This window comes from Quercus robur, chromosome 11, assembly GCF_932294415.1.
Source record: "Quercus robur chromosome 11, dhQueRobu3.1, whole genome shotgun sequence".
NCBI lineage: Eukaryota > Viridiplantae > Streptophyta > Magnoliopsida > Fagales > Fagaceae > Quercus > Quercus robur.
This window is the reverse complement of record NC_065544.1, coordinates 44,745,497-44,767,475: the sequence shown is the minus strand read 5'-3', so window position 1 is coordinate 44,767,475 and position 21,979 is coordinate 44,745,497. Positions and strand designations below refer to the sequence as shown.

Below are 21,979 nucleotides of genomic sequence, written 5' to 3'. Positions count from 1 at the left end.
ACAGTTGCATTAAGAGGTTAAAAATGGGCAAAATGCCCATGATTATTTTGATGCATGCCCAAATTTGGTTGAGCCGAACCAATTGAAGTGCACTCACAACTTCGCATGATAAGTCAATAGGGATAGGCTTGTTCATCCATCGCCCACCACCGATGGAACCGCCCCTTACCGCACAGAGCTGCCCGACTCAGAGCTCCACTGCAGGTATTTGACACAGTGGTCGACAGTGTTTTCTGAGAATTGAAGTCAACAGGTGTGGTGAACAGTGGTGAGTTTTGCTCATTGATGAGAATCGCACATCGCATATATGTGAGTGTGTGTGTCATTGGGATAGAGAGAGTTTAGAGAATAAAAGGACAATTTTAGGTAATACAATATATAAAAAAAAAAAAAAAAAACCATTATATATATATATATATATATATTTTTTTTTTTAAGTTCTGGTACTAAAACGACGTAGTTTTGGTCTCTAAAAAAAAAATCCAAATTAGGGAATAATGTCGTTTTATCCTAGGTTAAATTTCAAGTTTCTCATTTATATCACTCTCCCTCTCTCTCATCTTCTCTCTCTCCACAAGCCCACCACCCACAGCCTCTCGCTCTCCCTCTCTCTCATCACAGCCCCTCGCTTTCCTTAGCCTTCGCCACTCACTGCCACCGTCCTCTGTTGCTCGATGCCATCATTCTCCAAGTGTCTTCCTCTCCACTCTTCTCTTTGTCCTAACTATTCTCTGGAAGTTTGAAGAGAATGTTTTGATGGTCAATACTTAGGACTACTATGCTTCTCCTTCCCTTACTAGGTATGTGAATTTATTTGATTCTCAGTAACATGGTTGTTAACTATGCTTTGTCTCGCTATACTTTTTAGAAAGATTATAAATTTCCTTGAGATATTTTGTGTGGGTTTTAAAGAAATATAGTGAATGTGTGTGTGTGTGTGTGTGTGTGTGTGTGTGTTTTTTTAATGAATGTTTGCATTTTTGAAGATTCAGTATGGGTTGTTTGAGGTGGTTTGATTTTTTTTTTTTTTTTATCAAACTTATTGCACCAAACTGGCATGGTGCACCGCACCTTGTGCAAACTGGTTCCCACCCCCTTCTTAAGTAAGGTGCAGTCAAGGATAAGGGAAAACCACCCCTGTAGGTGCGGTGAAAAAAAGCCCTCCAAAATCAGCCACATCACATCGTGTACAGCCCTAGAATGCCTCTTCAAAGTTTAAAACCCACATAATGAAATGGATAAGATTAACTTGGATAAGTGCTAGTGCTTACTAGGATAATCTTCACATGATTAGATTTAGAGGACTAAATTCCAATGTAATGACTGATAGGTGTGCTTCATCTACCAAGGATAAGTGTTACTCTAAAGTTGTAAGATGAGAAAAAAAGAAAAGGGTTAGGCAAGAAGAGTCAATTAGAACTACAAAGAATTGGTCCTCCTGAATCGAACATAATTTAACTTGCCGAAGCCTAAAATAAGCTTAAGTCGTGTGAAGGTCCAAAACTCCTTTCTTCCTATTTGGGCATGGTTATCTTCTTCCTTCCTTCCTATCTATTTGCTTTCCAAAAGGCCCAATTTTGTTTTGGATAGTTTCCACCACAAAATCGTATCTCCATTCAAGTATTCTTCTTTAACTTTAAAAATAGCCCGCTTATTATGAGTACTCTTAAACCATCACTCAGAAGCTATTCTGAAGCTCACTTCTTAGAACAACCCAAGGAAAAGTTTTAGCCACTTCTCCGCTATAAGTCAAAATGATTAGTCACAATTAAAACTCCTTATAATTGTTAATAAAGTCTAGAACTATACAATAAATATCCGATGTGAAACTCATCGTATATCTACACACATCACATAATCAATCAAATTGAGATATCATGCTTCCACTCTTACATTTATCTACACATCGCACACCTACAAACATCACATAATCAATCAAATTGGGATATCATACTTCCACTCTTACATTCCTCTATTCAATACAACCTTTCTAAGTTTTTGGTGGGTGTAAGGGTCTGATTGGTTGGGTGAAACAAGAATGATAAAAAATTGAGGATAAAAAAGTTGAGAAAAAACTAATTTTATAAGTGTTTGATTGGAAAAATAAAGAGGATAAAAAATTAATAGGCTCATGTGTTTTTTCCTTAACCACCAAAATCCTACCTCCCCAATTTGGGAAGAAAATAAAGAAAAGATAAATAGTTGCAGTCAGTGACAAAACTATCCCTTTTCTTCTTACCTGCTAAGCACCTGTTAGATTTTTTTGCCATATATTCTTGAGATTTTTTTTCCAGGTTTAATTGAATGTGAATTTTTTTTTTTTTTTTTTACTTTTTACTTTTTTCCTTGGCATGATTTTTCTTTTTCAATAAATTTGGGTAATTTTTTTGTTAGTTTTTTGCTACTTTTTTTATTTTAATTGGACATCAAGAACTTATAAGTAAATTTGTACCAGTTCATTTTTTTTATCCTTTCACTTTTTCACTCTCAATTAAATACAAATAAAAAAACTAAAATCTTTTCTATCATCCACCTTAATCCACCTTTATCTTCTTTTCTTCATTTTCTATCCTCACTTATACTGTACTACATAAAGTTTCTTCCTTAACCACATTGTACTACATAAAGTTTCTTCTATCTTGGTCAGTGTCAAATTTTGTTAAGTGCATATTTGTGGGCTTTCAACTTGTATTCTAGTATTTGGTAATAGGATTTGTCAGCAATAAGCCCACAACACCTATAGTTGAGAAGCTCAACAGAAATATATGAACTCAGAATGCAACTAACCGTTCTTAAATGTTAGGCTCAAATTACAAATTGTACCATTTAGCTTAACCAAAAACTCAAACAAATTGTACCATTTAGCTTAACCAAAAACTCAATTCAGTGCGTAAATTTCAAATTTTATTCAATCTTTAAGGGTTTGTCTGTGTGTAATTTTAAATACATATTTTTCATTTTTAAATAATATTATACGTATTTTTATAATTTTTTTATCAACATATTTTTAAAAAAATTAAAAATTATTATTTAAGTACACGTAACAAACAAATCTAAAAATCCTATCAATTGAATAAAAGTATTTTTTGAAAAATTAAAAAATAAAGGGGGCAATTTACTCAAGGAATGCACTGAAGACTGAAATTTCACAAAAGAAGTAAATAACGATCATAAATACTTGAGCGTCATAAAAAATTAGACAAAGAGTATTATTTGCATCGATATTTTAAGCAAACACTTCGCACACGGAACATTCACAGCTGAGATTAATAATGTTTCCCAAAAGCGCGCGCGCGCACACAAAAAGCAAAATCAACCAGAGATTTCAATGGCCTTGATATCAGGTTTCTTCACCTCCACTTTAGGAACAGTAACAGTGAGAACCCCATTCTCCATAGCAGCCTTGATCTGATCCATCTTCACATTCTCCGGCAACCTGAAACTCCTCACAAACTTGCCACTGCTCCGCTCGACACGATGCCACGTGTCATTCTTGTCTTCCTTCTCTATCTTCCTCTCTCCACTAATCTGAACCACTCTGTCATCTTCGACCTCGACTTTCACTTCCTCCTTGTTGAGCCCAGGAAGATCGGCTTTCAACACGTGTGCTTCTGGGGTCTCTTTCCAATCAATATGAGTGTTGACAAATGCAGAATTCTCTTTGGAAAATTGGGTTGGGAAATCCTTGAATGGGTCCCATACGCTTAGAGAGAATGGGTCGAAGATATTGCTGCGCTGGCCCCCGAAGAAGCTTGGAATTATCGACATTTTTGAACTTTGATGTTGTTGTGAATAACTTCAGAGACTCACAGATTTTTGCTGAATTTTTTTCGCTGGTTGAAGGATTTGATGGGTTGGGTATTTTATAAAGATGACTAAGAGGATTCTAGTGTAGTCTAGGCCCTGTTTTTTGTTTTGAAATTTTTGGAACTTTCTAGGACTATTGAGAACTATGTAGGAGCTACTTTGTGGGCACGTTTATAGGACCTAATTGAAGCTTGAAGAGACTCATGGCCCATAGTTTAACAAGTCCCTTGAATATCAGGCCTTTATAGCCCAAAAATATTATTATATTTTAGAACTAGAGGCTAGCCTGCAATACGCCAAAAATAAAAGTAAAAAAATAAAATAAAATTTTATATGATATATTTAATTGATTATTTGTAAATGAATGACTTATTTAATTTATTATAACTAATTAAGAAAACATAACATCTAATTTAATGAAAATTTATTTAGTGTTGTGAACTTGGGTTGCTTTATTGAAAAAGTGATTAGTTTAAATTGATACGTTTTAACATTATTTTGTAACTCTAAAATTCAAATTAAAAAATAGATATTAGATTTGAGCTTTGACAATAAGTTAACAATTTTAAAGGTTATCAAAAAATCTCTTAAAAATTTTACAATTTCTTTTTCTCTCTATCAAAATTAAAATCAGAACTAATAGTACCAAGAGAGACAATGACCATCTCATACATGATATTTATTCTTATTATTCAAATTTATTTTTGGAATTAAAAATTTTTAAAATACATTTTATATATAGATGAAAATAGTTATTCAAAAAGGCAAGACAAATTTTCTATTGCATGTGTCACTTATAAAATATTAACTAACAATAAATATTATATTTGTTTATAATTATCCAAAATTAAAAATGATAAAATCCCATTTAAGATAGAAAATGTCACAAGCTCGCAAGAAATATAAGGTGAATTAGAGATGTTAGCAGTAATTTTGTATCTCAAAAGGCAATAAAAATAGATTTAAAAAAAAAATCAAAACATAAATATTATACAATTAATATTTAAAATAAGAGAAATCCCTCCTAAAAATTATCACAAACTCCAAAATGTTTTGATTCGTCTCTAGGGCGATACTTGAGGTCAAATCACCAAAAACAATGAAGGAGGTTCAGAGCTTGTCAGGAAAGATGTGCTCTAAACAAATTCATCTCTAAGGCAACAGACAAGTGCATGCCATTCTTCAAGGTATTAAAATAGGCCTTTCAGTGGACTGACGAGTGTGAAGAAGCCCTTGCAAAATTAAAAGAGTACTTGACGAAGCCACCATTGCTAAGTCTCTCGGTGATGGGAGAGAAGTTGTACCTCTACTTAGTAGTGTCTAACACCACAGTGAGTTCGTCATTGATCAGAGAAGAAGAAAACATCCAGAAGCCAGTTTACTATACCAGCCAGGCATTCCAAGGAGCAGAGGCAAATTACCCAAGGATGGAAAAGATAACTTTCGCATTGCTGGTCGCTTCTAGGAAACTCCATCCTTATTCCAAGCACACTCCATCGTCATCATGACAGACCAGCCAATAACAAAGACGATGAACAAGATAGATGCAACAAGATGACTAATTCAATAGATAATTGAACTAGGCCAATTCGACATCGAATATCGGCCTCGAGCAGCAATCAAAGCCCAAGTACTATCAAACTTCATTGTAGAATTCACTTACCCCTACAAGGAAGAAGAAATCCCCTTGGAAACATGGACGGTCCAAACAGATGGGTCCGCCATGAAGAAAGTAAGAGGGCCAAGAGTAGTGCTAATATCCCCATAAGGAGAAATACTGAAGTATGCAGTTAGACTACAATTCTCAGCAATAAATAACGAGATAGAGTACGAAACATTGCTAACAAGACTAAGTCTAGCAAAAGCTTTTGAAGCAAAGAATCTCATCATCCAAGCTGATTCTCAGCTAATAATTGGACAAGTGAAGGGGGATTATGAAGCCAAAGAAGAGAGGATGAAAAAGTACCTGAAGATCATCCAACGAATCTCACAACATTTCGACAGCCTAGACTTTGTACAAATCCTTCAGGTGAAAAACGCAGAAGTTAACTTCCTAGCAAGAATAGCCTTGTCAGACGACTACAATGCAACCTCCGAACTATGTATAGAGATAAGAGGGCAACCAAGCACAAAAGGTGAGCAGGTTCTGAAGATAAAATAGCAAGACAAGTGGATGACTCCCATCGTCTGTTACTTGAAAGAAGGATGGCTCCTAGAAGATAAAATGAATGCAAGAAAGATACAGATCAAAGCAGCTCGCTTCGTCATTATTGACGATATACTATACAGATGAGGTTATTCACTCCCCTACTTAAGGTGTGCCAACTCGGAAGAAGTAGATTACGTGCTCCATGAGGGAATTTGTGGAAATCATGTAGGAGCAAGGTCTTAAGCAGGAAAGGCACTCAGAACAGGATATTATTGGCCAACTTTACAGAAGGATGCACACGACCTTGTCAGAGTATGCGATAAGTGTCAACACTTCACAAATGTCCAGACGAGACCAAGAGAGACGATGACGCCAATATCCTCGCCATGGCACTTCGCCCAATGGGTGATTGACATTATGGGCCCATTCCCTTTAGGGAAGAAGCAACGTAGATTTTTGATCGTCGCAATTGATTACTTCACAAAATGGGTAGAAGCAGAACCGATGACGATGATAATAGAGGCAAAAGTCATAAGCTTCGTATGGAAAAATATCATCTGCAGATTTGGAGTCCCATATGTCATAATATTAGGCAATGGAAAGTAGTTCGACAATCCCAAGTTTCAAAAATTTTACCAAGACTTAGGAGTCAAAAACCACTACTCTTCTTTAAGACACCCTCAGGCCAACAATAAAACAAAACTGACAAACAAAAGCTTGCTCAAAATTATTAAAACTTGGCTTGAGGGGGCAAAGGGGGCATGACCTGAAAAACTACCAAATGTCCTTTGGGCATATAGGACTACCATAAGAGTTCCAACAGGAGAAACACTATTTAGATTGACATTTGGCATTGAAGCCGTCATACTAGTGGAAGTGGGACTGACGAGCCTTCGGGTCAAAACTTACGAAGACCAGAAGAACCAGTAGGAGCTTAACAATAACTTGGATCTAATTGATGAAGTCAAAGAGGAAGCCATGAAGCGAATGGCCAAACACAAGGAAACAATGACCAGATACTACAACAGAAAGGTCAAGGTAAGAAGGTTCAGCACAGGAGACCTCATCCTCAGAAATATGTCATAGGCAACAAAAGACCCATCCCAAGGAAAATTGGGACTAGCCTGGGAAGGCCCCTATGAAGTAATCCGTCACTCTAGAGAAGGCTCCTACTACCTAAAGTCTTTAGACGGCCAGGAACTGCCTTGACCATGGAACATAGAACATTTGAAGAAGTACTACCAGTAAGGAATCTTTTACATTTCAAGTTGCCCAATCTTCATATTAGTATGTACGACAGTTATTACTTTCATCATTCATAGATCAATAATACATGAAAGCATTATTCATGTGCATTTATCAATGATTATCCATGAGTTATTTATCAACAAAAGCATGTGCAACACTCAGGAGTTATTCTTGTGAGACGTCCCAAGGATCTCCATCATTGAATTTCAAATTGAAAGCTGTTCATACATAACTGACATCTTCATAGCCATCAAAGTTGTGAATACAAAACTTCCAAAGTCGACTAAATCAAAAGTTGATTAAAAACAACTATTATGATCGTCATTTAAACATGAACGAACAAAAAAAAAATGGTTAACCTAAAGACGCTCCAATAGCATGACTCTAAGTCACGTGTATAGCGCAACATCGTCATTCAAACATGACTCAATAAAAAAGCTATTCAAACACAGCTAAAAATAATAAGTTGTTCAAACACAACTAACATCGTCATTCAAACATGACTCAATAAAAAAACTATTCAAACACAGCTGAAAATAATAAGTTGGTCAAACACAACTAACATCGTTATTAAAACATGACTTAATAAAAAACTGTTCAAACATAGCTAAAAATAATAAGTTGTTCAAATACAACTAACATCGTCATTAAAATATGACTCAATAAAAAAGCTGTTCAAACACAGCTAAAAATAATAAGTTGTTCAAACACAACTAAAATCGTCATTAAAACATGACTCAATAAAAAACTATTCAAACACAGCAAACACAGCAAACACAGTCATTCAAACATGACTCAATAAGAAAAGATGTTTAAACATAAAAAGTTGTTTAAACACAACTAATATCGTCATAATTCAACTGTTCAAACATAGCTAAGTCATTACCATCATGACTCAATGAAAGGTTATCCAAACACAATCAAGTATGAAAAGTTGTTTAAAACAACTAAAGCATAAAGGTAGCCAAAAAACCTTCGTCATCTGAACACAGCAAAGATTTACTTATAATTTTTTTTTTTTCATGTCAGCAATTCATGAAAGAAGTTGTCATTGTCAAAAAAAAAAATGCCTAAAACACACGGGCCCAAAGAAATTGTTTAGAAGAATTGCTCAAAACAGCGAGCCCATAAAGACATTGTTTTCGTCTTACACAAAAAAAGAAAAAAAGAGGAAAAACTGGAAAGAAAAAACATATAAGTTACTGTTCGTCAAGGACTGGATCTGCAGGGGTTGTGGTCATGGCCTCTTCCGTTACCTCGGCTATAGTCACTACATTCATTGCTGTAGCTTCAGAAGGAGGAGACAAGAGCTCCTTCTCAACATCACTAATAACAAGACCAGAAAGGTCCAAGTCAGGGTGATGCTTCGCCATCCATTTCTTGAGAAGATCGAAACCTTCCACGTAGTACGCACACAACTCGTCTGAGTACTCATCAGAGTCCTTGAATTCCTATACCACCGTAGCCCAAGCTTTCTGCAACTTTAACTCCAGATCACCAACCTGCTTGTACTTTAGATTGCAAAAGTCCTATTCCACTTGTAGGCTCTTCTCCAAGGCTGCCACACGTTTTTTTTCATTTTCAGCTTTGACGGTAAGAATGGCAACCTTGTTCTTGAGGGTCTCATTTTCAACAGAAAAAGATTTGATCATAGGCTCAGACATGGCCACCCTTTTCTCCAAGTCCAAAAGTTTCCTATAAACGAACAAGGACTTCCCTAAAGCCTCCACATAAAATCTCTCTTAGCAAAAAGCAAAACAAAAAAGAAAAAGTAATTTGCGTTATCAACACATACCTGCACGAGTTTCTGAATGTGAGACGACATCACTTCACTGGACAACTTTGCCGAACGACTTCGCCATCAAAGGGTTTGGGTTGTCCACAGAGAGTGCCTCATGAGCCTTTAGAGCAGCAGCATCAGCATTGTCCCAGAAGGAAGGAAGAAAAGGCTTGCCACCAACCTTCTTCTTCTTCTTAGTCTCCTCCCTAGCAAAGGCAATTACCTCCAGAAACAAGGTGGGAGAGGCTGGATGCTTAGCAAGAGAATGGGCAGAAGGAGGAGTCACCACGGGATCATCCTTGGAAACGTCCCTTACCTTTGAACACTTCTTTGAAAAGAGACCACTGACGAGGCCACCTTTGGCTTTCTTCTCTTGAGCCTCGGCCAACTTTTGCTTGCTAAATCTGGTCGTCATTCTTGAAAAGAAGGAGAGAGAAAAAAAAAAGATGGAACACTCACTCTTTTTCACAACTTCAAGATTTCTCATGACCTTACTTGATGGTTCCAAACCTAGGAAATGAAGGAATAGCGATTGAGTAGAGACAAGCTCGTTAAAATCCTTGACAGTCTCCAAATATTCCTACACCTTTTCAGCGTGACAATGATATCTCGTCTTCAAATGAGAACGTTGAGAAACTGCAAAAAAACAAGTATGTTACATACCACCGTCACTAGCAAAGAATGAAAAACGAACAGAAAGATGCACTAGACATAGGGGTTCCCTAACTACGAAAAAATTTGGGGGCTTCATCTAGGTCCTCACCAGGGACGAACTCCTAACCATTGCTAGAAGCAAAAAAGAAGTTTGGTTTCCAATAGCGGAGAGATGATGGGTAATCAAATATTAATCTAGAAGCCCTATCCCATGACTTAAATTCATAATAGTTAGGGTCTTTGGACTTCCTCAGACTATAAAAATGAAGGAATTCGTCTTTCTTAATGACGTCCCCATCATTGGCAGACATCCACACTACCATACAAGAAACGACGATCAGCTAAGAATTGGGCACTAATTGTGCCGGAGCAAGATATAAATATGCAAAAAGCTCCCTAACAAAGGGATGGATGGGAAAAAGAAGACCACTAGTAAAGTTCGCCTCGTAGAAACAGACTTTATCAGCGTAAGAGTGACAGGTCCTATCCTCGCCACTCGAGATCCTAATCTTAACAAAATCAGGGAACTGAAACCTATCCCTAATCCGCTTCTCATCTTTTCCAGAGAGGGCACAAGAGATATTCCAAGCTTTATAAGGAGTGGAAGGGGAGGTAACCTCGGGAATCACACTGTCATCAGACGAGGACAACCCCGTCTCCAACTCACTAGACCTAACCTCCCCAGACATCTTTAGTGACCTAGCTACCCTAGCAGAAAGGGAAACTAAAGGGAATAAAGAAGAAAGGACAAAATTATGTGGACAGTCCTCCCCCACGAAGAGGCTGACCCACTTGAGACACTCTCCTTCTACAGCCTCAAGCAAACAACCTAAGCAAGCAAAAAGAAAATCTATTAAAGGAAAATCAACCCTAACAGAAGAGTAATCTACCATGGAAGAACAGAAAAAGAACCAAGAGCATGAAGAACTTACCAGGGAACGCAAGACAGAGAAAGGAAGCTTGAAGGAGAAACAAACCCTAAAATGAAAACTAAACAAGGAAAAATTACAAAGAAAAGGAAACAGGAGGGAAAAATGCAAAATAAGTGACCAAAACACGCGCGGAAAAACCAAGAAGTGTCTACGTTGAACGCATCCTAACTGTACACATGACACTCAATTGGTCAAACTTCAACACATCATAAATACACAATACATGGAATACAAAGCGTCAGACGAATATGTTCTCATCTCATCGAACAGACGAAGATTTGAACAAAGGGGCAGCTGATGAGTCAAAAATTTACGATCGTCATTAAGCAAAGATTGTCATTAACCAAGAGAAGATGTTACGCATTTATTACGCTCATTGATGACAAAGCGTAACGGATGAAGCAACAGTCACAAAATAAGCTGTAAACTTCAGACAAAGATTTTATAACGCACTAATCATTGAGCATAAATACAACAATTCATTGCCCATTAATTACACACACAACTATAAAAGAGAGGGCAACAAAAGTTAAAAGTACAGACTAGTACTCTACAAAAATCACTTTCCAAATTGTTTCTCTTTAAAATCTTTCTCCCTTACTAACTTAAACATCAAAAGTGATTTTGCTAACACCTCACCAGCGTGTTACACTACCACCCAGTTCATTTTGTAAGTTTTCCTCTAAATGAGACGACCCCATCACAGATTCATCCATCCGCTATGACGAGGAGGAGCACAACTACTAATTTTTTGCATCATTAAGTGTCATATTTTGTTAAGTGCATATTTGTGGGCTTCCAACGTGTATTCCAGTATTTGATAATAGGATTTGTCAGCCATAAGCCCATAACACTTATAGATGAGAAGCTCAACAAAAATATATGAACTTAGAATGCAACCAACCGTTCTTAAATGTTAGGCCCAAATTACAAATTGTTCCATTTAGATTTACCCAAAACTCAATTTAGTACTTAAATTTCAAATTTATTCAATCTTTAATCCTCCTGTTAATGTCTATTCCGTGCTTTAAAATCCCATCAATTGAATAAAAAGTATTTTTTGAAAAATTAAAAAATAGAGGGGCCAATTTACTCAAGAGGAATGCCCTGAAGACTGAAAATTCACAAAAGAAGAAGTAAAGAACGATCATAAATACTTGAGCATCATAAAAAAATTAGACAAAAAGTATTATTTGCATAGATATTTTAAGCAAACACTTCGCACACACAACATTCACAGTTGAGATTAATCATGTTTCCCAAAAGCACATACACAATTCACACACACACACAAAATCAACCAGAGATTTCAATGGCCTTGACATCAGGTTTCTTCACCTCCACTTTGGGAACAGTAACAGTGAGAACCCCATTCTCCATAGCGGCCTTAATCTGATCCATCTTCACGTTCTCCGGCAACCTGAAACTTCTCACGAACTTGCCACTGCTCCGCTCGACACGATGCCACGTGTCATTCTTGTCTTCCTTCTCTATCTTCCTCTCTCCACTTATCCGAACCACTCTGTCATCTTCGACCTCGACTTTCACTTCCTCCTTGTTGAGCCCAGGAAGATCGGCCTTCATCACGTGAGCTTCTGGGGTCTCTTTCCAATCAATACGAGTGTTAACGAAAGCAGAATTCTCTTTGGAAATTTGGGTTGAGAAATCCTTGAATGGGTCCCATACGTTTAGATAAAATGGGTCGAAAATATTGCTACGTTGGCCACCGAAGAAGCTTGGAATCATCGACATATTTGAACTTTGATGTTGTTGGGAATAACTTCTGAGACACAGGTTTTTACTGAATTTTTTTCGATGGTTGAAGGATTTGATGGGTTGGGTATTCATAAAGATGACTCAGAGGATTCTAGTGTATTCAGCAAACAAAAAAAAAAAAGAGGCTTCTAGTGTAGTCTAGGCCCTGTTTTTTGATTTGAGATTTTTGGGTTTTTTGGAACTTTCTAGGACTATTGAGAACTATGTAGGAGCTACTTTGTGGGCACGTTTAAGGACCTAACTGAAGCTTGAAGAGACTCATGGCCCATAACTTAACAAGTCCCTTGAATATCAGGCCTTTATAGCCCAAAACTATTATTATATTTTAGTACTAGAGGCTAGGGCAAAAATGGCCCATTACCATCAATTTTCAAAATAATTTGCCCAGAAACACTGTTTCCAAACTATATAGCAATATACCACTTTTTTAGGTACTCGAGCTTGCCAAGCTCGAGTACCATGTTTTTTTAATCCACTATCGCCCCATATTCAAGGAGCCCTATAGTGGCGTTTTTAAGCCCTATAGTGACGTTTTCGGGCCAAAAAACGCCACTATAGGGCCCCTTGAACCTGTTATGGGACTTATAAAAAAATTTTGCTTGAAAACGCCGCTATAGGGCCCAAAAACGTCACTATAGGGATTAAAAACGCCACTATAGGGCCCCTTGAACCTGTTATGGGGACTTACAAAAAAAATTTTGCAGTAAAACGCCGCTATAGGACCCGAAAACGTCACTATAGGGTCTCTTAACTTGGTATGGGGGTTTAAAAACGCCGCTATAGGGCCCGAAAACGTCACTATAGGGCTTAAAAACGCCACTATAGGGCTCCTTGAATATGGGGTGACAGTGGATTAAAAAAACATGGTACTCGAGCTTGGCAAGCTCGAGTACCTAAAAAAGTGGTATATACCTATATAGTTTGGAAACAGTGTTTCTGGGCAAATTATTTTGAAAATTGATGGTAATGGGCCATTTTTGCCAGAGGCTAGCCTGCAATACGTCAAAAATAAATCCACAACACTAAACGATTAAGAGCATTTCCATAGGATTTGTTTGTGCGTATGTGCTTTTAAATCTTTAATAATTAAGTACCTGATCAATTCAATTAGTACCTGTTCTCTCATCCATACAAAAAAAAAAATAACGGGGAAGCAGAATCAAGTCAGCCAAGGGATAAAACTTTGGAAGATGTGTGTGCCACTGGTAAAAAGAGGGGAAGAGGGAAGCTAAAAAAGTTACCCTTAAGAGCATCCGTAGCAGCCGTTACAAAAATTATGTCATTTTGCCACACCAAAAGCATACTTTATTATTTTACCACATCATTTTACAAAATTTCATTTATCAGATGTTCTATATTTTTACCACTTCATTTAAATATTACTTCTTAATTCTTTTTAATTATTTCTTTATTCTTTCTTCCTAACAGTAATATTTGTTTCTACAACAGTCATATTTTCAAATCTCATCAATTCTAACGGTAACATTTTCAAACAATCCTCTTTATTCAACTGTCATATTTTTAAAAATTAATATTTTCTTAAGCATTTTTTTTTAAAAATAAAAATAAAAATAAAAAAAACTTAGAACCTGTCACCTTCAAAAAAAAAAATTAGAACCTGGGGACTAAAAAAAAAAAAAAAAAAAAAAAACCTCAGAACCTGTCACCTTAAAAAAAAAATAAATAAATAACAGAGCACACAACACATATGAACTAACAGCCACCAAACAGTGCCTCACTACTGTAAGAACAAGTAAGGAAAAAAAAAAAAAAAAAACAATGATCCGTAATCTATAGTGATCAGAAAGCAAATTAAACAAAGGAAAAGGGAAAAAAGAAAACAAAATCACTTTTCTTTTCTTTTTTGAAGTAGGCATCAATGAAAGCAAGCAAAAACGATCTGAAAAACCAACATTTAAGTCTCAGAAACTCAGAACCTTGTCCCTTTATACCCAGAAAACAACCCACTATAGCTTCTTCTTCAAACCTCTTTCTCTCTCTGTCTCTCTCTCTTTCTTTCAAAGCTATAACTTAGAAATGCATATAAGAATCAGCTACTGACTATAACTTGATCTTCAAATCTCTCTCTCTTCTCTCTCTAATAAACTAAAAACCAAGCAATGCTTCCAAGTACAGCAATCAAACAAAAGAAGTATATTCAAAAACTCCTTCTCACTCTCACTTTCAAAAGACACTAACCCAAAAGACAGTTTCTCAGAATCAGAAATACCCAGAGCTCATTTTTTATTCTTACGAAGAAACAGACATTAAACAGTCGAAACCATTTTTTTAAAAAAAACCAAAAAAAGGAGAATCACAAAGAACTTAGAGAATCACAGAGAAGACGGAGAATCAATGACTATATGACTATATGACAATCTCAGAGAATCATAGAGAAGACGGAGAACTTACCTGTACGCAGTAGATGTAGAACGAATCGATGAAACCTTCAGAGAAACGGTGAATCAATGAAACCTTCAGAGATAGAACAGCGAATCAGCGGCTCTGAGAACAACGAACAGCGAATCGGCGAATCAAGATAGAATAGAGACCCATAACCTAGAGACCCACGCCGATCACAATCCGAATTCACAAACCCACAACCCAGAGACCTGCGCCCACGCCGATCACAATCGAAAATCACAAATCCAAACCTAGACCCACGCCAATAGGCGACTCTGAGATAGAACAGAGAGGAGAGAGCAAACAAAAGGGGAAAGAAAAAACCGGTGAAGGAGATCAGTGATGGTAGAGAGGAAATCGGTGGTGGCTCATATTCATGAATGGGAAGAGAATAGAGCAAAAGGGAAAAGGGGAGAAGAAAGAGTATGAGAGAGTGGAGATGGAGGCGGTGAATACTAAATTGCTGAAGGAGAAGATGAAAGAGATATGAGAGAGAAAGAGGAATAAAAAATTAATAAATCCATATGCCACAGCTTACCGTACCGTGGGAAATTTGTGATTGTACTGTAGCATGTTGCAAAAAATATGGCATTTAGCACATCTGATAAATGGGGTCAAATGGTGTTTAGTGTGGGATATGTGCCAAATATTTAGCATTTGGCACATATCCCACATCTGCTGTGGGTGCTCTAAGCATATTTAACTTTAGGGATCAGGCAAACCCCAATGGCAAGATGAATGTGAGTTCCCCATTGTTTGAAAAGAACGTGGATGACCCTACTGCTAGTAGTAAGCCCTTATTTTCAATGGAATCTTCAGCTGATGGTGTGATGATGCCAATTGGGGCTACACCACCAGTGCGGAAAAGCCAGGAGTTCAAAGCGCCTGTGTGTGTCAAACAAAATAAAGTCATGCAGTCATGATGCTCAAATTGCTATTGCGATAGTGTTATTATCGAGTTTTGTTTTAAGTGGCAGAGAATTTTTTTCCTGGTTTTATAGTAATATTAGAATTTTTTTTATTTTTTTTTATTTAAGTAATGCTGAGGTGAAAAATTGTGGGAGTTTCAAATGTTTCGGTTTTATATATATATATATATATATATATATAGATGACGAGTTAATTACAATACACTCACACTTCAGCTTCTTTTCCTTCAAACTTCCCTTCCTTCGCTACTATGGCCACCTCTTTTGCAACTCTTCACGTGCTTTTCTTAGTATGGTTCCTTCCCACTACCTTCAGTTTAAGCTTTTTCTTCTTCAAAGCAGAGTCAATCTCAAATGTCTCTTGCAATGAAAAAGACAATCAAGCCCTTCTAACCCTCAAACGTGGTCTCACTGATCATGGACACGTCCTCTCATCCTAGTCTGACCATAAAGATTGCTGTGTTTGGGACGGAGTTTTCTGTGACAAGAAAATTGGCCGAGTCATTGAGCTCCACCTCAATTATTCGAGGTTAGGCGGTGAGGTTGGTGGTTCGTTGCTCCAATTAGAACATTTGAATTACCTGGATTTGAGTCACAATGACTTTAATTTTACTCCGATCCCAACTTTCTTTGGTTCAATGTACAGTCTAACACATCTTGACCTCTCATATGCTAACTTCAGTGGAATCATTCCTCATCAGCTTGAGAACCTTTCAAGCCTTCGCTATTTGTCTTTCAAATATAATTATGACCTCTATGTAGATAACCTTCGTTGGATGTCTAGTCTCTCTGCCATTCAATTTCTTGACCTGAGCTCAACTGACCTTCACAAAGAAGTTGATTGGCTTCAAATAACGAGTAAGTTCCCATCTCTTTTGGAGCTATACTTGTATAACTGTCAGCTTGATAGCCTGAATCCATCTCTTGGATTTGTCAATTTCACGTCTCTTCGAGTCCTTGATCTTTCTGAAAATCATTTCAATCATGAGATACCTAATTGGTCCTCCAATCTCAGTACAAGCCTCTTAGGGCTTTACTTGATGAACAATTCTTTGAAAGGCAATATACCGCCTAGCATTTTCAATTTAGAGAAATTAGAATATCTAAACTTGCATTCCAATCAGCTAACTGGAAAACTTTCGGAGTCCCTAAAAATTCTACCCAACAAATCTCCTAAAAATTTTTCATTTTGACGGCTGTAAAATCTATGTTTTTGATAACTTAATGTCATGCCAGATTTACAAGTAATTAGTTTCTCATTTTAATGTATCTTTATCTAGTTGGCAATTTGATATGTTCTTATTTCAATATTCTTTTCCACCCACATTATATATATAAGTAAGACTCAAACCCTATACATTTCTAAATGTGATAAATTAATAAGTTGAGCTTATAAAACTGGAGATACCACATACACATCCTAACCTTTTGTATGAAAGAGAGCTACCCATTCCCTTAATGAGAAACCCATAGTAGCCTTTTGTCCCTTCCCTCTCCAATCTTTTATATCATTGAGAGGAGATTTCTACCATCACTTCTTACAAAATTTATAAGTGTTAGAATGTTGATTGGCTTGGAAACCAGTATAGCTATCTCAAATCCAAATCCTTTGGTGCTTTTTCGTTGGCGGCTCAACGGTGGTAACTTCGGTAAGCTGGGTGCAAAAAATACTTGGAGCAATGGGTTGCTAGGTAGAACTTGGAGGGTTCAAATATACAAGGAAATATACGCTTGGAGAAGTTATAGTCATTCATGTATTACAACTATTCATAATAGTGAATTTTTCGACGGTGGTGTTGGCAGAGAGGTTTTTTTGCCTGAGTGATCAGGTTTTCCTCTTTGAAAGGGTGGATTTTTTTTTCCGGCATTTTCATATTGCTTTTTACATGCTTTAGTTCATTATTGAATATGTTTGCAATATGAATTTTGGCTAAACACTTATATTGGACTAATTTGTAATTGTAGATTAAAAGTGTTTAAGCCATAAAAGCCTAGGTGGTTTTTTTTTTTTTTTTTTTTTTTAAATTTGTTCAATTGATTTTTTTTTTTTTAAATTTTATTGTTAGCATTCTAGAGGATACTTAAAAATAAATTCAAGTATTTGGTTCCTATGAAAAACAATGAACATGAATCTAATAAATCCACAACACTAACGATTAAGAGCATTCACATTTGTTCATGCAAAAATTTGTGTCTATTTTAGCATAATAACCTACCTTTTTTATTTTATATACTCGCTTTTCAAAACATCCCATGTTAGATTATTTATTTTACACCATATTTCATTAAAATATCAATTTTTCTTAATTAAAAAAAATGATTTTCTTTCTTGAAAAATATAAAAATTTAGATAAGGTTAAAGTAGAATTCTATCTTAGATAAAAATAAATATACTAATGACATTGAAGTTTGGGAGGAGGAGGTGGGTCTTAAACCATAGATGCAAGGCAATATAAAGGATGTCATTATTAATGGGCTATCACTTAAACATTTACGTCAGTCATTAAAGTATAAAAACAAGATTTTAAACGGACAAATCACATAACTCATTCATAGATCACTTAAAATAACTCGCTACTTGACTAAAAATATACATGAATAATCGTTTTAATAATCACACAGTGGGTGAAACCTTTTTTTCCTTCAAACCGACTTTGAGTTAAACTTTGTTCATAGATTATACTTACTTTTAAAACTAACAATAAGTCATATACAAGCTTGACATAAAAGAAGATTGACCACAGCCTTTTGCATGTTTTTAAAGCTAACAATAAGTCGTATACAGGCTTGACATACAAGAAGATTGCCCACAACTTTTTGCAAGGTTGTGTAAACACTTTTTTTTTTTTTTTGGGTGTTGCACATAACTTAAAGAGACTTAATAAAGAGTCTAAGTTTAGCATGCAATAGATATCTAAGTTTAGGAACCAACCATAGTTGTTTTAAGAGGTTAAAAATGGGCAAAATGCCCATGCTTATTTTGATGTGTGCCCAAATTTGGTATAGCCAGACCAATTGAAGTGCGTTCACAACTTCACATGATAAGTGAATAGTGATTGGCTTGTTCATCCATCGCCCACCACCGATGGAACCTCCCCTTACCACACTGAGCCGCCTGACCTAAAGCTCCACTGTAGGTGTTTGACGCAGTGGTTGGCAGTGTTATTTGGGAACCAAAGCCAACAGGTGTGGTGAATGATAGTGAGTTTTGCTCACCGATGAGAATCACACATCGCTTGTGTGTGTGTGTGTGTGTGTGTGTGTGTGTGTGTGTGTGTGTGTGTGTGATTAGGATAGAGAAAGCTTAGAGAAGAAGAGGACAATAGAATGAGAGGAGGCTGAGAGAAAGAGAGAGATAAAGCTGCACTATTGAATTTGGAGGAAGAAGAACATGTTAAATAGGTTTAGGTAATACAATATAAAATGAAGCCGTTTTGTATATATATTTTTTAAGTTCTAATACTAAAACAACATAGTTTTGGTCTTTAAAAAAAAAAAAAAAAATTTAAGGAATGATGTCATTTTATCCTAGGTTAAATTTCTAGTTTCTCATTTATATATATATATATCTCTCTCTCTCTCTCCACAAGCCCACCGCCCATAGCCTCTCGCTCTCCCTCTCTCTCATCACAGCCCCTTTCTTCCTTAGCCTTCGTCACTCACTGCCACCGTCCTCTGCCGCTCACCACCACCATTCTCCAAGTGTCTTCCTCTCCACTCTTCTCTTTGTCCTAGCTATTCTCTGGAAGTTTGTACAGAATGTTTGATGGTCAATACTTAGAACTACTATGCTTCTCCTTCTTTTACTAGGTATCTAATTTTATTTGATTCTTAGTATCTAGGTTACAAATTATGCTTTGTCTTGCAATATTTTTTAGAAAGATTGTGAATTCCCTTGAGATATTTTGTGTGGGTTTTAAAGAAATACGGTGAATATGTTTGTTTTTTTTTTTTTTTAATGAATTTTTACATTGTTTGATGATTCAGTATGGGTTGTTTGATGTGGTTTAATTTTTTATTTATTTAATATTTAGGTAATATTTTTTTTTTACCGAACATATTGCACCAAACCGACATGGTGCATCGCACCTTGTGCAAACTAATTCTCACTCCTTCACAGGTAAGGTGCGGTAAAGGATAAGGGAAACCACCCTTGTAGGTGCGGTGCAAAAAAGCCCTCCAAAATTGGCCACATTGCATCATGTACAGCCCTAGGATGCCTCTTCAAAGTTTCAAACCCTTAATTATTACTTTCACATAATGAAACGGATAAGATTAACTTGGATAGGTGCTAGTGCTTACTAGGACAATCATCACATGATTAGATTTAGAGGGCTACATTCCAATGCAGTGATTGATAGGTGCACTTTATCTACCAAGGATGTGTTACTCTAAAGTTGTAAGATGAGAAAAAAAAGAAAAGGGTTAGGCAAGAAGAGTCAATTGGAACTACAAAGAATTGGTCCTCCTGAATCGAACATAATTTAACTTGCCGAAGTCTAAAATAAGCTTAAGTCGTGTGAAAGTCCAAAACTCCTTTCTTTCTATTTGGGCCTAGTGATCTTCTTCCTTCCTTCCTATCTATTTGCTTTCCAACAAGCCCAATTTTTTTTGGATAGTTTCCACCACAAAGTAGTATCCCCAATCAAGTATTCCTCTTTAGCTTTAAAAATAGCCCACTTATTATGAGTACTCTTAAGCCATCACTTAGAAGCTATTATGAAGCTCACTTCCTATAACAACCCAAAGAAAAACTTTAGCCACTTCTATACTATAACTCAAAAAAATTAGTCACAATTGTAACTTCTTATAATTGTTAATAAAACCAAGATCTACCTAATAAATATTCAATGTGAAATTTATCACACACTTACACACATCACATAATCAATCAAATTGAGATATTATACACACATCAGATAATTAATCAAATTGAGATATCATACTTCCACTCCTACATTCCTCTACGCATCACACACCTATACCACACCTATACATATCACATCACCAATCAAATTAAGATATCATACTTTCACACTTACATCCCCTATTCAATAAAACCTTTCTATCTACTTTATATGCTTTAAAACCGTTCTATCTACTTTATATGCTTTTGGTGGGTGTAAGGGTCTGATTGGTTGGGTGAAACAAAAAGGATAGAAAATTGAGGATAAAAAAGTTAAGAAAAAACTAATTTTATTAGTGTTTGATTGAAAGAAAAAAAAAATAGTGAGCTAGGGCGTTTTTTCCTTAGAACACCAAAATTCCATCTCCCCAATTTAGGGGGAAAAAATAGAGAAAAGAGGGATAGTTGGAAACAATAACCAAACAATAATAAAAATGTTTCAAATTTTATTCAATCGTTAAATCCTCCTGTTAATGTCTATTCACTGCTTAAAAATCCCATCAATTGAATAAAAGTATTTTTTGAAAAATAAAAAAACAGAGGGGGCAATTTACTCAAGAGGAATGCACTGAGACTGAAATTTCACAAAAGAAGTAAATAACGATCATAAAATACTAGAGCATCATAAAAAAATTAGCCAAAAAGTATTATTTGCATAAATATTTTAAGCGAACACTTCGCACACGCAACATACACAGCTGAGATTAATCATGTTTCCCAAAAGCACATACACACACAAACAAAATCAACCAGAGATTTCAATAGCCTTGACATCAGGTTTCTTCACCTCCACTTTAGGAACAGTAACAGTGAGAACCCCATTCTCCATAGCAGCCTTGATCTGATCCATCTTCACATTCTCCGGCAACCTGAAACTCCTCACAAACTTGCCACTGCTCCGCTCGACACGATGCCACGTGTCATTCTTGTCTTCCTTCTCTATCTTTCTCTCTCCACTGATCCGAACCACTCTGTCATCTTCGACCTCGACTTTCACTTCCTCCTTGTTTAGCCCAGGAAGATCCGCCTTCAACACGTGAGCTTCTGGGGTCTCTTTCCAATCAATACGAGTATTGACAAAAGCGGAAGTCTCTCTGGAAATTTGTGTTGGGAAATCCTTGAATGGGTCCCATACGTTTAGAGAAAATGGGTCGAAGATATTGCTGCGTTGGCCACCGAAGAAGCTTGGAATTATCGACATTTTTGAACTTTGATGTTGTTGCGAATAACTTCAGACACAGAGACTCAGATTTTTGCAGGAAATTTTTCGATGGTTGAAGGATTTGATGGGTTGGGAATTTATAAAGATGACTAGGAGGATTCTAGTGTAGTCTAGGCCCTGTTTTTTGTTTTGAGATTTTTGGTTCTTTGGAACTTTCTAGGACTATTGAGAAC

The 21,979-nt window shown here is 36.3% G+C and overlaps 2 protein-coding genes across 10 annotated transcripts in view; both read right to left on the bottom strand.

Moving 5' to 3' along the window:
• LOC126706587 (17.5 kDa class I heat shock protein-like) overlaps positions 1 to 12,527 on the bottom strand; it is a 26,818-nt gene extending 14,291 nt beyond the window's left edge. For 2 of the 9 annotated variants that reach the window (XM_050406119.1, XM_050406120.1), the window contains exons 1-2: positions 11,991 to 12,509; positions 3,355 to 3,436 (exon numbers count right to left, since the gene is read on the bottom strand). In XM_050406119.1, the coding sequence (XP_050262076.1) occupies positions 3,355 to 3,436; positions 11,991 to 12,418 (510 nt within the window). In that variant the 5' untranslated portion in view covers positions 12,419 to 12,509. Of the gene's footprint in view, positions 1 to 3,307; positions 3,917 to 11,908 lie in introns of those variants that run through there. The other 7 variants (XM_050406122.1, XM_050406116.1, XM_050406118.1 and 4 more) reach the window with 7 other exon arrangements.
• On the bottom strand, positions 11,746 to 21,979 carry LOC126706590 (17.5 kDa class I heat shock protein-like). The gene is made up of 2 exons (XM_050406127.1): positions 21,372 to 21,979; positions 11,746 to 11,908 (listed from the first exon to the last, which is right to left on the bottom strand). The coding sequence occupies exons 1-2, from the start codon at positions 21,783 to 21,785 to the stop codon at positions 11,867 to 11,869; spliced, it is 456 nt and encodes a 151-aa protein (XP_050262084.1). The 5' UTR covers positions 21,786 to 21,979; the 3' UTR covers positions 11,746 to 11,866.